At 47.9% G+C, this 17,053-nt stretch overlaps 1 protein-coding gene across 1 annotated transcript in view; it reads left to right on the forward strand.

The window, feature by feature from the left end:
- The first annotated feature begins 649 nt into the window (after positions 1–649).
- The window catches only part of SLIT3 (slit guidance ligand 3), a 560,992-nt gene continuing 544,588 nt past the window's right edge, over positions 650–17,053 (forward strand). The window contains exon 1 of the mRNA XM_080675632.1: positions 650–1,111. Coding sequence (XP_080531758.1) covers positions 915–1,111 — 197 coding nt within the window. The 5' untranslated portion in view covers positions 650–914. The remainder of the gene's footprint in view (positions 1,112–17,053) is intronic.

The raw sequence follows: 17,053 nt of genomic DNA on the forward strand, positions 1-17,053 counted from the left end.
GATGTGGTAGCGATGCAGCTTTGATGGACTGTGATGTAAAAATGGGTGACTTAGAGAGTGCAGCGGTTTGGGGTTCCTAGTAGCTGTGTGACCTCTGGCAAGTCACGTCACTTCTCTGAGCTTTTTTTTTTACATCTATAAAATGGGGTACTTAATGCCCCCTTGCCAGGACGGCGTTGAGGCTGAAAGAAAAAATATGAGCAGAGTGCCTAGCTCAGTGCCAGAGTAAAGAAAAAGCGCCACCAGCCTGGTTTGTCCTTGGTGAATGAGTCCCAGTTCTGGGGCCGGGCTGGCCCAGACCCTTTCCTTTCCTTCCTTCTCCCTCCTCTGCTGCCCCCTCCCTCTGGGCTTCGGTTGCTCTAGCAAAGTTCTCAACTTAGTCAACATGACGCGCAGCGCAGCCAATGGGAGGCGGAGCTGGCGTTTTTTGTGGGGGGCGGGAGGGGTGGGCCCGCGTCTCTGGTGTCTGCCCTGCTCAGTGAATGGAGAGAGCAAGCGCCGGCCAGCTCACCCGGCTGCCCTGTGCCCAGGCCGCCACTGCCGGCTTCTCGAGCCCAGCTCCAAGGAGGACCTCCTCGGGCACTGTGCCCCACTGCGCTGCCGCTCCAGGTCCCCGACCCGGTCCGCACCCCGGGCAGCGGGCCAGCGGGGCCAGGGGGCGCTCGGCACCTGGGCACTCCAAGCGATGCGCAGCGGGGCAGCATCGGCCCCACCGATGGAGCTGCTGCCTTCTCTCTCCCCCGGCGCGCCCCGCTCCTCCTGCGCCCCGTGCGCCTGAGCGCCGAGCTCGCTCCTCCTCCGAGCCAACTCTACCGCCTGCTCCCCAGGCCGTCCGTGCTCCCCCGCGTCTCCCCGGGCTCTACGCATCTTGCCCCACGGAGGCAGCTTCCTCTGGGCGCGGGCCCCTGCACACCATGGCCCCCGGGCGGACAGGGGCCGGCGCCACCGTGCGCGCCCGCCTGGCGCTGGCCTTGGCGCTGGCGAGTGTCCTGAGCGGGGGCCCCACCGCCGCCTGCCCTACCAAGTGTACCTGCTCTGCCGCCAGCGTGGACTGCCACGGGCTGGGCCTCCGGGCGGTTCCTCGCGGCATCCCCCGCAACGCCGAGCGCCTGTGAGTACCCCTGCCCCGCCCCACTCGGGCCACCCACCTGGGTTCCACAGAGAGGCCCCCAGGCGTGAGATTCTGCCTTTTCCTGTGGCCAAGCTGTATGCAGTCTCTGCTCTCATCCTCCTCTGGATGGGATCCTTCACTCTCTGACAGGGTTCTGTGGCTTTGGGCAGGTCTGGGGAGAGCGGTCTGCGATAGGCAAAGAGCAGTACCTCTCCAGGGGTGAGGGCTGCAGACACGGCTCGCTGACAGCTTCCAAGGAGAATGCTGGCAGGAGACGGAGAAGAGAACATTTCAGCCAAGGAGGTCTTAGGGTGAGGATAAGGGATCCGAGCTTCTTACAGAGGGGCAGAGGAGAAAGGGTGATGGGGCATCAGGCGCAGAGAGAAGAAGTGAGGGCCCGAGACTGTGACCCCGTTGGAGATCAGAATGGGCCAGCCGCTCTCTGGCTGCCCTTGCGAGGAAAGTTGAGAGTGTGTGTGAAGGTCTAACTTCTGAGGAACCAAACGAATTCAGAGAGGGTGCTCGCAAAACACGCCCTGCCCTGCCCAGAGCTCAGCCTCGGAGATGCCAAGCTGCAGTCAGGGTGAATTTTTTATGGCTCGCTTATAAATGCCTACCCTAAAGGGCCAGAGAAGGAGAATGGAAATGCTGACAACCCTTTAAATGAGACCAAGCGCTATAATCTTATAAACCGCACTCAGCCTCAGGTCCTGGGCTTGGCAGCGGGAGGAGAGGCACTTGGAGAGTGGGGTGGATTGACCCTCGTTTTAACCCCAATTGTGCAACCAAATATTTACATTTCATATGTCAACGTTTTGGAAACATTTATCATTTTGATCCTCAGACCAGATTCAAAACTTGGACTCAGGGTGGGCTCTTCCTAGCCTGCAGTTTGGGGAGTAGGGAAGGGGGGAGAAAGGGTGGAACTGGCCTGGGAACACAGCCCAGAAGTGGGTGAGAGTTTGCTCTGGTGTGGTAGACTTCCTCTGTGACTTGCTCTCTGTCCATCCTCTTTCCCCACATGTCTTAGGGGTAGATGCATTCTGCCTTCTTGACTTTAGGCTGGAAGAGAAGGGTGCTGAGTCTGAGATGAATTGTCCTAGAGCATGTTATTCCTGGTCATCACCCCCTGCCACCTCATTTCTAATCTTCCTCTTTATATATCCTTGGGTGGAGACACTGCCTTCCTTTTCCCTGGAGCTTTCCTGAAAGCTCCAAATGAGTTAGTGAAAAAATAACTGTAGCTAATGTTTGCCTCAGTTTGTTTGCATGTACTATCTCATTGTCTCCCTACAACAGTCCTATTAGTTACTAGAGGCCCGGTGCATGAGATTCATGCACTGGGGGGTGGGCATCCCTCAGCCAGGTCTGGGAGCCCTCGAGGCATTTCTGACTGCCAGCTTAGGCCCGCTCCCCACGGAGCGGGCCTAAGCTGGCAGTCAGACATCCTTAGCACTGCTGCAGAGGTGGGAGAGGCTCAGGGCTTCTGGCTGAGCCGTGCTCCCCCTGTGGGAGCACACTGACCATCAGGGGGCAGCTCCTGCCTTGAGCATCTGCCCCCTAGTGGTCAGTGCGTGTCATAGTGTCGTTCCTCCATTCTGTCGATTTGCATATTAGTCTTTTATTATATAGAATACTGGTAATGCTCATTATTTCACTTTACAGTTAAGCCATCTTGTCATTTGTTCAAAGTCATGTAGCTAGTTAAGTGTTCAAATTCAAGCATATCTTGTTCCCAAGTCCACACCTCTACTACTCTGCTGGACCTCCTTGGAAAAGAGTCAGTTTCGGTCAAGATCTATAATCAAAGTGTCCTGGGAGGGTTCTAACTGGGTTTGGGGCTTAGAATAGGCAACTGCTGCTGCTTCAGATATGCGTTACAACAGCTAGCTTACATTGACTTGAGCTCTCCTGTGGGAGTCTTGAGACTACATCTCCCCTATTTTCAAAATCGTGTTGCATTTTGGGAAACAGAGGAGAGTGGGCCATCTCCTCCTGACACATAGGATGTCTTCATGAGCTTCATAGGTGGAGGACTGCAGTGAGAACCCCACCCCAGAGGACTCAGGTGGCTTGGGGGCTCCCATCTGCTCTACAACTGGGAAGAGTTGGGCGGAGACTGGAGTCCTTGGCATTTCCATGGGCCCCTGCTGGAGTCATGGTCACTGGCAGGCATTGGCAGAGTAGGAGGTGCTTTGGAATACATGAGTCTTGGCTGCCTTGATTCTGGACACTGGTGCCACTTTGGGGTGCAATGGGGTGATGCGGCAAGGCTGGCCTCATTCTAGGGCCTACCTTCCTGGGGAGAAGGGGTAGCCTTTAGGAGCAAGCTAGGTCAGGATGAATGTAAGGGTTAGGAGCAGCCTGCCCATAGTCCTTCATCACCCTTCACTCTCAGTCAACTCAGATATAACATTTTAAGTCTGCAAACTTTTGGGGAGATATTTGGCATGTCTATGCAAAGGATTTCTTTAGAGAAAAGTTTCTCCTTCCTTCCTTCCTTCCTTCCTTCCTTCCTTCCTTCTTTCCTTCCTTCCTTCCTTCCTTCCACAAACATTACTTGAGTATCTACTGCATTCCAGTAACTGTGTATAAAAACATTGCATACACAGAAAAAAGCCTGCAATTCAACTTAAAGAATGTAAGCAAAGGAGGGGGAAAGGAAACGTCCCTTAGTGAGCCCTCTGGACTTCTCAGGGCTGTTTTGCATGGGGTATATGTTTTGTCAGCATTGCTGTCAGATGCTTGGGATCTTCCTAAAATTCATTTTCTGGTCTCACATGTTTACACTGTGCTTTATAACAAAGAAGAAACATCTTCTCCCTTCTTCATTCCTGCTGCTCTACCTCCCAAAGAGGCTTTTCTGAAGGGGTGTGTGTGTGTGTGTATGTGTGTGTGTGTGTGTGTGTATGTGTGTGTGTGTGTGTGTGTGTGTGTGCGCGCGCGCGCGTGCGCATGCAATCACGCTTTGTTCTCTGGGCATTTTTTAATTCTGAGGCCGTGTCTGCTTGTGGTGCACCATTAAAGAAAACCTGTGTGAGGATAATGTGGTCACCATTTGGACTTTGCTTCAGGCCTGGAATGGGGCCTGTTGAATTGTTCGTAATGAAGCTGCTATCAGAGTTGGGGGTCTATGTTCCAGCTTCTTCTCCCTAATGTCAGTACATCTCACAGAAAGAGAAACTCTTTGTCGTTTAAAAACTACTGACAATTTTTCCCCCTCAACGAGGAGGTGACACCCACAAGAAAGTTAAATAAACGCAGCGGAGAATTCAGTGTAATTTATTATCCGTGTAGCAAAGATAGAGGACAGGAGGAGAGGAAGTGAATGGTTGTGCCTGAAACAAAACATTTACCATGGAGCACAGAGTAAACAGATGTTGCATTTACCCTTCTGAGCACAAAAGGAGCCCACAGATGTAATTCTTCTCCAACCACAATCTCGGCCTGGAAAAGAGGAGACAGATGAAAATGAACTCTCACGTGGGGCCCCCTCTCCCCGTCCTGCCTAAAGGCAGGCAGAGGCCCTCTTCGCACCCACAGCGAGGTGGTGGCCTGAACAGTTGAGCGGGGCAAGAGTGGACATCTTTGGTTTTGCACTTGGCTCCGGAACATGCTGGAGACTGCCGTATTTAAATAAACATTTCCTGTTTGCGAAGGAAAACGGGCGAAAGGCTGAAACGTGAGAATGTGGTAACTTAATTTTCTCCATCACTCCAGATGACGGCAAGCTTCGCCAGTGGTTGGGTCCAATAAAAACCCACACTGTGTCATAGGCTTTCCCTCACTTGACCACAGAGGTCCCCAGGTCAAGTGGGAGACTTTCCAAGATGCTCAACAGCCAAGCCCTGTGTCCTGGCATTCTCAGCCCTCAGAGACTGCTCAGAGGGCCAGGGGCAAGCTGGTGAATCACGGGGCTTCTCTGAGCCAAACACGGCCAGGTGGCCTTTCAGGGAAGCACAGTGCTTTGCAACTCTGAACAGATTGCTTTACCTCTCTGAGCCTCGTTTTCCTCATAGAATTTCTAGAATAGCATTAATGGTTTTCCATTTATGGTTCGGTAATGTCTGTTCTAGTGTCTAGAACAAGTCCCTGGCACATAGTAGGTTTTCAACAAATATGTGTCGACTAAGTGAATGATTTCTCTAAAAAAATGTCTCTTTTTAGTTGTTACAATGAAAAATGGGCAATTATAGATTTGTATTTTTATGCATGGTTAAAGACAACTTACTAGTCATTGTAACTCATGAGTTGTTAAGGGTTTCTGAAATTTGACTCTCGTGAACTAAAATTATTCCCTTACTAGAGTTATCAAAGATTCCTAATGAGTGATTCACCCAGTGTCTGGTTGCCAGGCATTGCTTAGCAACCTTACAAAACTCCTACTGTGCACATTCCCGTGGAAAGAGCTAGAAACCCTGAACACTTAAATCATATCACCTTCTAATCAGGAACTCGTCAGCATCATCCTGCACTCTCTGTAGTTTTTGATTGCTGCTCTTCTTCCATTAATTGATGAAATTGTAGGATCATTATTAAGTGTTGCTTTTGCTGATCATCTGGGTCTTACATTATTTCTGTACTTTTGCCATTTTGATTATCATATTGTTTCTCTCCAGTTCTGTTTGTTGTCACAGAGTTTTTTCTCCCCTGGAAAGTGTGAATGATGGGTCTGAGAGTTGTGGAATCGATTTGGTCAACTAAAAGGGCCGAGGTAGCCCTAGTTGGTTTGGCTCAGTGGATGGAGTGTCAGCCTAGAGACGGAAGGATCCCTGGTTCGATTCCGGTTAAGGGCAGGTTCCTTGGTTGCAGGCTCCTCCCAGCCCTGGCCCTGGTCGGGTGTGTGCAGGAGGCAACCAATTGATGTGTTTCTCTCACATCGATATTTCTCTCTGTCTTGCCCTCTCTCTTCCACTCTCTCTAAAAATCATTAAAAAAATATCCTCAGGTGAGGATAAAAAAAATTTAAAAATACAGTAAAATAAAAAGGCCGAGGCAAGAAGATTTCCGAGCCCAGTGCCTAGGGTTTCGGGAGTGGGCTCTTGGAGATTGTCAGCATTCTGGTTTGAATTCTGGCTCTGGTATGTCTTTGCCGTTGTACCCTGGGCCGTTACTCCACTCTTGGCTGCAAGCTATTTAATGCCCTTGTTCCACATGTGCAATGTGCACACCTGCGATACAAGGATGATAATTGCACTGGCCCCGTGGCATGTAGTGCATGTGGCCCCAGGTGATGGAGTAATGTGCTCAGCACCTTGCGGAGTGCAGTGCCTCCTCAGCTCCGGTTCCTTTTTCTTTCTTGTAAAGTGTGCATGGCAAGCGTTCCTCTTGGGGAGGATTAACTGAAATAATGTACAGGAAGTGCTTCACACAGTGCCTGGCACATAGTTCCCCACAAGCTCTTAATGATGGTGGCCACGGCCGGGGCCCCACCCAGCTGGAAGGTTTGAGATGCCCACTCTAAATGTGTCCCATGGAGGTGATTTCCTCGCCCGCACGTAGGTGGTGCCCAACATCCTCCAGCTGGTTCCCTCCCTCTCCTCTCGCTAAGCCCAGGTTGGCCTCCCTTCCACAAAGAGGGGATTAAGGCTGAAGTGGTTTCTATCTTTGCCATGGGCATGCTGCTTTGTGGTATATTTAAATAAGGAATGCAGTTTATTTATTTATTTGGGGGGATTGGATTTTCATAGGGAATTTTTGGCCCTGACTTTTTTGTTTTCCAGCGTTCATTCCTCCTGTCTTTCCCTAAATACCCTCTTGTCCTGACTTCCCGGGTCTGCCTCCCTGGCTGCTTTTACTTGAAACAGCTGCATTTACTAGCACGCTCCACCCTCATTATGCAAGGTGGTCTTAACCCTTTTTGGAACCGCTGGAAAGCAACAACAAAAACAAAAAAAAAGGCATGAAAGCTTTTCTGAACCACCACTAATTCCCGGAGCGGGGGTGGCGGGGGTGGGGGGGGGGAGGCAGAGGGCGCCATGCCTGGTGCGCGGTGGTGACTTCTCAAGGCTCTCCATTGTTCAGGACTCTCCGGCCTGAAATTTAAATCAGCCTCGCCCAGGTGGAAGGCGCTCCTACTTAATAGGAAACCTCTGATTCTCTGTTCGCAAGACCTGGGTTGTGTTTTGTAACAACTGCTATTGCAGCTCTGCCACAGGAAGTGCTCTCTTCCCCACTACTGTGGTCTTCGTAGTTCTGTTGCCAGCATCGTATCCATACAGCTCTTTCCTGTATCATTTGTGGAGAGGTGAGTGACTAAAGGTCCTCAGTATGGGGAATTAGGGAGGGGGAAAGGATATTTGTGGGTAAATCAGACCCAGACAGGGCTCCAGTTCTGGTTTACCGCTTACTAGCTGGGTGACCTCAGTTTCCTCGTTTGTAAAATGGGAAAAATAATACCCCCTTTATAGGGTGCTGGGAGTATTGAATGAACTTACACTGACTGCTTCAATCACAGTACATAAGTGTTCCTATCATAATTTTATTGACTGTAGTCTTCCCTCCAGAGAATGCTCAAGATAAAGCCTGTTTTGGAAAAAAGGTGATTGACAGGGTTGAAAGGGATTCTCCTGTCCAAGTTCCAACCATGTGGGTGTTGCTCTTCCACCAACATAATTTTGGAGAAAATGGCCATTCTCCTTTGATTACATCCAGTGGTGAGGGACTCAGTTCTTCCTAAAGCAATTTATTCCATTTTTAAAACCAGTTCTAAGAATATTTTTTTCTTTGTCTGGGGGTTGAACTTATCTGCAACTGCTTGTGGTTACACCGAGCAAGTATAATTCTTCTTCCAAATCATAGGATTTCAAAAATCATATTGCTGTTGTGTTTCTCACCACCCACCTATCCATCTCTTCTCTTTTCTCCCATACATTTTTAGAAGTACCTCAACTATTCTGTTAGACTTGAGATAGGTTCTCTCCCCATTCCTAGTTATCTTCCTCTAAATAGGTCCCCATCTTCTTTGCCTATATTATAGTGAGACTGTCCGCTCTCTCACTATCTTGACTTTCATCAATGTGTTTTCAAGGGACGTGTTCACTTTGGACAGCCATCCCCTGGCGTGGCTCATTTTAACCAGGCTGTTCACTGCACCCCCACTGGCTCCCAGCCCTCCCTGCTGTGGACCCTATCTTCCCCACCCCAGACTTGTGCAGTTGACTTTTTGGAGTCTAAATGCAACACTTTGCATTTCTCCTAATTAAATTTTGGCAAATACTTTCATTTCATCGGCTTTTCAGGAACACTTCCTATTTTGAGTTTCTCATCCAGCATATTAACCACTCCTCTTCCCATTTCCTCTGCAATTTCAGTGAGCTTGCTCTATGGATCTTTATCCAGGTTCTCATCATCAACAGAGTCCTCTCTGCTTTTTTCCAAGTCTCTCCATGGTCTGGGGTGTGGATTCCATAAGTATGTTGTCCTGTTCTTTCTGGCTGGGATGGACAAAAATCTCGAGGTCTTATTGGCCCATAGCATCTTCTTTCCCTGGGGTTCTGTTCCTGTTTTCTCTGGAATCAATTCCTATTAATGCTTAATTCCTCTGTTTGCTGAATTTTCTATAAACTCTTTGTTTCTCATGATACTTTTTCCATCATAATTTTAGCTTCATCCTTGACCTATTGGGCTGATGCCAGAAGCCCTACCAGTATAAGGTGTGTGTGTGTGTGTGTGTACGTAGGTGTGTATGTGTGCTATTCTCTCTTGAAAAATATTTTAGTTTGAGAAATTGGGCCCTTCGGTCAACAGCAGAGCTCATCTGAGAAGCCTCAGTTTCTCACAGTAATTTCCTCTACCATCTTGGGTGCCCATTGGCACTGGGCTTATTTGCTTGAGTAGTGCTGGGACTGAATGAGAGGGAGGATGAAGCATAACAGACTGAGGCCCTAGAGCAGCCGTGGGCAAACTACGGCCCACAGGCCGGATCCGGCTGTTCTATCCAGTTCTCTTGCTCTCCCCTCCGCTCCTTTACTTTGAATTTATATTAGTTCAGACAAACACTCCATCCATGCTTTTGTTCCGGCCCTCCGGTCCAGTTTAAGAACCCATCGTGGCCCTCGAGTCAAAAAGTTTGCCCACCCCTGCCCTAGAGGCTCTTCCCAAATCTCTGTAAAGAACCACCGCCATCACCATAGCTACCACTTAGTGAGCCCCTCTGTGTGCCTGGCACTGTGCTCACACTTTACATGCATGGGCTCACTTAATCTGGCAGTCATGCAAGGCAGGAACTCATGCTGTCCTCAGTGTACTAAGAGAGGTGAAGGAACTTCCTAGCTAGGAGCAGGTGAATCAGCATTCATCCAGTCAGGCCGGGCTCAGGTCTGCTCCAACCACTGGTCATGTCATTCCTCTCAGGTCTTTTAAGTCAGGCCCTTCTCTGACATTTAAACTCCATTTCAAAGGACAACCAGGGGAGAAAAATGAGTCCCAGCTGAATCAGTAAGCACCTGTCCGATGCAAGGCATCTAGAGAGGAATGCCAATGCGCAGTTCTGGACATCTGGTGAAAGAGCCATCATGGGGAAGTAGGTGGTATTTGACTTGGAGCTTGACTAGGGTTTGCATAGGTAGAAATGGGAACATGATACAGATGCACAAATGTTCACGGTTACATGGAACCTATTGGGCATGAGCCCAATTTTAAATGATGAGAGCCACACTTTAGGAAGTTTTATCTAACAAAGGCCTTTGGAACAGAATCCAGAATAGTAGTTCAATATCACTCTGGTTATGCGGCTAATTATTATTATTTTTTTAATTTTGGAATTTGAGGGGATAGACCCTCCAAGAACAGTTCTGATGAACCTGCTTGACCAGTATTTTCCTCCACAAGTGCCTGCTTACTTTGGGCAGGAGTTGTCTTCCTTCCAGTGAGATGTAGCACTCACTCTTTCCCAGCTGTGGCCTGCAGGCTCCCCCAGGCTGAGATCAGGTCCTACCGAAACAGAACGGAAGTGAGGTGCATCCTGGTGGGAGTTCACGTGGCTTCACTCTTCATGGCTTATCACTGCTTGTGTGGGCTCAGACTCCTCTTCTCTTGTCCGAAATGCCAGTCTGGGTTCCTGACCCCTGGTTCATTCTGCCGTTTGGCAGCAGTGTGGGTTGTGGTTCCTGAAAGTCTGCCAGCACATTTAAACCACCCACCTTGACTCCCTCTTGAGTTTTTCAGCCTCCCTAGTTCCTGTCTGCCCCATAGTTCCTCCTTGCTCCCCTGTCCTCTACAATTAGCGTATGCCCTAACTCAGGCTGCTCTGCCTGGTGTAGAGTCCGTGAAGTGCTTCTCATCTGAGGTTTGTGGGCTTGACCACGGACTTCTGCATTTTGCACATCTCTCCTTGAGCCTAGGTGGCCCCTGACCCCTGCCTTGACCCTAGGTGACCCCTGCCTTGACCCTTTCAGCTTGGCTTCTTGCTCTCTCCTGTCCTTCATGTAGCTCCATACATAGCCTCAGTAACTGAATTTGGACTTTCACCACCTAAGCCTCAGGTCCTGAGATTGGATTGCAGGAAGATTTTTGTGGCAGAGCCCTTCACTGAAAATTGGATACTCCCAGCCTATTGGCCGAGTCCTGAAAACAACTTCAGACTTCATCCTCACGGGCATCTGAAGCCTCGTGTGATGCCCAGGGTGGTGTGTAGAGGTGCTCCAGGGCTGGACTCTGTGCATGATGAGGTACAGCATGCTCCTGAGCTCCCCGCAGCCCGTGTAGAGAAATGAAAAGGTTGTTCTGTGGTTGAAAGCTCCGTGACGATGATTTTGTTGGAGAGCTGTCCTGCTCCGAAATGTGTTGCAGAAGTTTCCGGACGGTCTAGCACTTTCCTGACATCCTCCCCACCCACCCCTCCCCCCACCTCTGCTCAACTCTAGAATGTAGGTTGAAAACTATTTTAGATGTGGGGGTTGCTAAGTAGTATTAATGGGGACCAGTGGGGAATACACTTTGATGTAGCCTTAAATGAGTAAGAAGACCTAGGCAGAATCCTGATTTTCACCATTTCTTTAAAAACTGGGGGACATTGCAGGAGTATCTTTCTGAGTCCCAGTTGTCTCATTTGTAGCCTTTAGAATAGTAGGAATGACACTTCTCTTATGGAACTAATGCAGTGTTTAAATGAGATCAGATATCTACAAATACCTCCTAAATTTAGTGCTATGCAAATACCTTAATGAGTCCACTTATAATATCTGATTTTAACCACTAAATCCTGTATCTGAAAGATGATCAGGGTTCATTTTAGAATCTTGCATTTACAGATAAGGAAACTAGATGTTCAAAAGCCTTGCTCAGAGTCACCAGGTCTTCGAACTCTTACCAAGTTGAATCTTTCACAACTGCAAACATAGCTTCACACCAGCCATGTCATCAACCCAACCAGGTGGAGTTTAGTGGACTTTTTGCCTAAATGAGTTAATAATTATTTATTGATTAATAAGCATCAATTTCTGAGAAAGCAGAACCAAATAAGGGGTTCCATGAAGGATGGAGTCATTTAAAGGAGCTATTTGGTCCTAGTATGTCCCAAGAACAATGATGAATAACAAGAGAAATGTCCTCATAATTAGAACAGCTCAAAATAACAGGAAATCAGTCTGGGCTGTACCTTCCCAACAAAATGACTGACAAGCTGAAGGCCACCATGCTAGGTTCAGAGAGGAGACTTATGGGATGGCGGGGGAAATGCTAGAACAATGACGGATGTAACACCAAGCCCTCAGGAACCACAGATGAAAGCAAGCCCCACTCAGCCCATTCAGTGGGTACAAATATGTAGAAAAATTCACACCTCATTTTAAAAAATAGTACAAATAGAATTTAAAAGAACTCATGGGGAAAATATTATTCTGAGAACAATTGTCTCTGAGAAAGCATTCAAGTATGTCTCCGAAGCAAGCTGGCAAACAGCACAGTTCTGTGTTTTATTAGGATCCTAACTCTGTAGAGCACCGACCTTATTGGAGAAGCATTTCGTACACACGGACACACAGCACTGCCGCTTTAGAGGCCATCACAAGATGCAAGGCCTCCTTTGTGAGGCAGCCTTCCCCTCTTGGGTTGTATAAGCTACACCTAGACTACTGGACACTATTCCCCTATGGTGTTAATTCCCGTATTATTCTCGCTTAGCTTTAAGCAGGCAGGAACATCCACAGGGGAAAATGCAGGAAGGGGCTTTGGACTAAAATTGGCTGTGTGGACTGGTTTGCGTAGGAGTGGGGTAGGCTGTGGGGGAGCTCAGCTTGGAGGGGAAGGGTCTGAGAATGGTCACTTGGCCCAGTTTCTTTTTGGAGCTCTTACCTTGTGACCGGAGACCTGTGATGGATGCATGCAGGAGGGTGTGATTCAGGCAGCATTCACCTGGTCTTTCGGAATGGAAGATGTGCGGCTTGCAGTAGCCCTGAGGAACGCATGCACTACATCTCCTATTAGACGTTGGCACATTTCTTTCCATCGCTGCCAGCTTGCAAGTCCTGAATTTCTGGCACGGAACTCAGTTCTGCCCCTCCCCCTCTCATCTTTTTCCCTAGTAAAGATGTTTTCGGGCTTCTGAGGTCTCCCTGGAGATCATCTGGTCTACCCCTCCCCTCTGATCTCAGCACACCTGGACAGATGAATGTCTCAGAGCATAAGAGGAGGGGTCCTCAGCTTTGTGGTGTGAGCTGCTCTCGTGAGAAGTGTCCCCTGCTTTCCTCTCAGCCTCTTTCACAGCATTTGGTCCTAAATAAAGATCTCTCAGAGACATAAGAAACGTCTGCCAATCCGGGAGGTCAGGAAACAAGAAGAGGGTCCAAATGTAGTGTATGTAAAGAAGACTAATGTGGAGCCAGAGTGGGTGATTTCTGATTGCGGATCATATCCTGAGAACCCTCAGCACCAAGGTAGCTCACTTAGTGTCTAGAATGGGAAGATCTCTATTAGGGCAACTCTAAGGGAAAGAATACTGGGAACCAGGATTGGAGCAGGAATTGAAAATGGGGAGGCCACTTTCTTCATGGAAGTTTTAGTGACCCTAGTGCTCCCCCCGCCCCAACTCCTTCATAAACACTGATGATGATAACCAGTGTGCTGCTCACTGTGGTTAGGCATACATGTTCATACTTTCTGAAATGTTTCCCATAAGCTTCCTCCTGCTATGGGTCCTCCTTATATGTTCTAGAAATTTTGCAAAGACTTAAATCTCCTCCGGGTTCTCTCCGACTGGAGCTGCATGCTGATTCGAGCCCTAGTCAGTCAGGAAGCTCTCTTCTGCCTCTAAAACAGGAAACATCTCCTTCCGAGAAGACTGCACTCCAGTTTTCTTTGTCTGTGTTGCTAACGAACAAAGAGGCCCCATTGCAAAACAGCATTTCATGAGCAGAGTGGGGCCGATAGCACCTCCTGCCAAATGTGACTGTGTATAGTTGTGTGTGGGGGAAACAGCTTTGTGGAGAGGAGGGCTGGAGGAGGCAGCTTGGGGAATTTTTAGCAACGGCAGCATGGTGTAGTGGAGAGAACACTTGCCTGGGAATGTGGAGACCTGGCTGTACCTCTGACATACTGAGTGACCTTGGACGAGTCCCTTGACCTCTCTGGGCCTCAGTTTCCTCATCTTTAAAGAGGATGAGGGGAGTAGACTGGAAGATCTCCAAGGATCCTTTCAGCCCTATGCATCCTCACTTCTGGGGGCTGGGATTTGGGGTTTAGACCTGAGCCAACATTCAGCCAACCCAAGAGACTTGCTAGAGGCAATAGAGAGGCCAGGACAGCTGCTTCAGGGAGGGGCTGGTCCTTGATTAAGGCTTAAATAATTAGCTCAGCTCCACAGTAAGCCTTCTGAAATTAGGAAAGAAAAAGATGTTTAGTTTCAAAAATAGCAGTTGGTGTATCTTAAAACTGACTGGCTTTGTAGACTTTCTGAACAGACAGAATTTCCCATCCTCTGTAGCAGAGCAGTTTAGAGAATCAATACTGGAGTTAGTGTGACCTGGGCTTGAATGCATCACAAGCTAAGCAATCTTGGGCATGTTCTTTAACAATAACCTGCTTCATTGGGCTGCTGGGAGGGTCCAATGAGGTAATAGATGTCAAGCTCAGAGGACAGTGCCTGACATTAAATAACCACTCTAAAAACCATTATTCTGATTAGCTATCCCTGCTTAGCAAATCACCCCGAAACTTAGTGCTGTAAAGTAATGATGATTTTATTATGCTCCGTGATTCTTTGGGTCAGGATTTTGGATATGGCTCAGTAGGGATGGCTTCCTTCTGCTCCCTGATATCTGAGGCTTCAGCTGAAGATTGTGGGAATGACTGGGGGAGACTTGAATGGCTGGGTGTTCAAATCACCTGCACGCTGTTCATTCACGTGTCTGGCGCCCAGGCTGGGTTGACTTGCAGGCTGAGCTCAACTGTGACTGTTGACTGGAGTGCCTCCCTGTGACCTCTCTCTGTGGCTTGAGCTTGCGTGCAGCATGGTGGCCTTAGAGGTGTCGGACTTCTGGAGGGGAGGCTCACAATTCTGAGAATAGTTGTGCCATCATGTTTTGAAACCTGCGCAGCCATATAACTGTCATCTGTATTTCCTGGGATGTGTAACACATCTTTTAACTAGAGTAAAAGCATCTGAATGGCAGGAGCTGTGCCTTTCTCTGTGGCTTAGTGCAATGCCTGTGAAAATAACACTAAGTCAACACATTTTCAAAAAGTAAGTTGAATTGGATAGGTGGATAGACCCTCAGCTTCAAAGCCAAAAGATTCAAAAAATTTTGTGTTTAAAATGTGCCCTTTGGCAAATTGCTTGGTCTTTCTAGACTCCGTTTTCTTATTTAAAAAAAAAAAAAATAGAGACAATAAAACCCATCTCAAGGATTGTTCTAAGAATTAGGGCTAATACAGACAAAATGCGCAGTACACACTTGATGCTAATGAACATTCTGAGGCATCATGGCACTGTGGTCAGCACAAAGATGCCCAGCGTTGGTCCACCTAGTTCGAATCCCATTGTTATTCTGTGACTGCTAAGTCCTTTCATCTCTTTGAGTCTTAGGGTCTTCATCTGTAAAATGGGGATAGTAGTAAGTGCTTTTAGGGTTATTGTGAGGATGGAAAGCCCATCATGTAAAGCGTCTTGCTCAGTCCCTCTCACACAGTAGGGACTTTACCTATAAACTGAGTAGCCTCCGCTAACAATTGTAATTCTTTTATATCGATTCATCCATGAATTTATGCATCAAACAATTATTTACTTAATGTTGATATCTCACAGTCGCCTAATTGCTCAAGTCACTGCACACTAGGGTATGTTGATGCCTAGATCTAAGAAGACACCCTCCTGGGATAAAGAGCCTCGCATGAAAATGCGCTCACAGACCCAGGCCAGCAGCTTCAGACAGGACTCCATTTGAACACATGGGAAGCGGGTGTTAATTACCCCAGTTGGCTTTTGACCCCAGAGTAACCGTTTTGCTCAGATATCCACATGGCTCGTCTCCTCTTTGAGTCTCTCCTCTTTTTTTTTCCGCTGTGTAACTACAGGCAAGCATGCTAACTCAGACCTTGTGTCTGTTGTCCTTGTTGCCTTTTTTAAAGCATTATTTTCCTGGCTCAGATTTGGCAAACTATCCTAACCTTGTCTGTGCGGGGCCAAGCCAGGACACCGGGCTTAGTTTCTCTAGGTAGTTTGTGGGACCTGAGGCTGTTAGGAAACATTGACTAGAGCTCCTCCTCTTCTCCCCACTAAGATCTCCCAAAAGCCTCTGAGGCTGTCATGTCTTCTTGCCTTTATACGTCCGTCCATCCCCTCCATTATCATGGACATGTGTTATGTTTTGGTTGCCCAGAATTCAGTCTCCTTCCTAGAAGAATATTACCTTCCGCATCCATGGGCTACATTCAGGTGGACTTGATCAGGGACCTTACCCTCTCCAAGTCCAGGGATGGGCTCACGAACTAAGTCGGGTTGATTGGATGCTTTCTTCCTCAACTTGGAAATCTTGACCAGAGGGACAAAGAGGTCAGACTTGATGGCTTACCATTTCATCTAAGCACTTGTGAAATGACCAGACATGCCCACGTTCCATTTCCCCAGACCTGTTCTTAAGATTCCCATTGAATCCAGAGGTCCCTGTTAACTTTCCTGGAACTAAACAACTCTGAGAGAGCCACAGACAACAAACTTCTGGGGAGAAAGTGGCATAATGAGAAAGATGACGCCTGGCACTTGGAGAAAGGCAGACCCGGATTTGAATCACAGTTTTTCTATTCACCAGCTGAATGCCCTTAGGCAAGTTCATTTTTCTCTTAGGATGTCAGCCTCATTGTATAACAGGGATAATGAGTTCCGAAACCCCGATTCTCAAACTGGGCTGCACATTGGAATCTCCTGGGGAGATTTCATCTGCGGTCATTCTGATGTAATGATGTGGGGTACTTCCTGGGTATTGTGATTCTGTAAGGCTCCCAGGTATTTCTGCTGTGCAGCAGTGTTTGAGAAAGCTGACCTAAAGACATTCTTCAAATTACAGAGAACATTAAATAAGTATGTAAAATGTTGGCATGATGTAGAACTGATAAAGGCTACTCTGTTGTCATTTCCTTTCTTTTTTTCTTTTTTTTTTTCATTTCCACTCTTAAGGTGAACCAGAATCACTTGCTTTTGCTTCTGGCACAATTTTCTTTGTTTGGGGTAGTCATAGTGATGCAGGACAACTGCGGTATAATATAACCTCACTTACTTATACCATTTGAGGTGAAGGCCAATCATAAATGTAGCCAGAATTATGGAATACACAAAAATGCAGTTACTTTCACATCCATGGAGTAACTACTTTAATGGATAGACAACATTGATTTATAATTGCCATGGCAACAACAAATTTGAGTGATGTCTTTATGAAGGATGTGGACCAGGACCCATGAGGGTTCTCCTCCAGATCTGCCCTGCAGCTTGCTGAGTGACGTTGGCTC

Source organism: Plecotus auritus, assembly GCF_963455305.1.
Source record: "Plecotus auritus genome assembly, chromosome: 6".
Taxonomy (NCBI): domain Eukaryota; kingdom Metazoa; phylum Chordata; class Mammalia; order Chiroptera; family Vespertilionidae; genus Plecotus; species Plecotus auritus.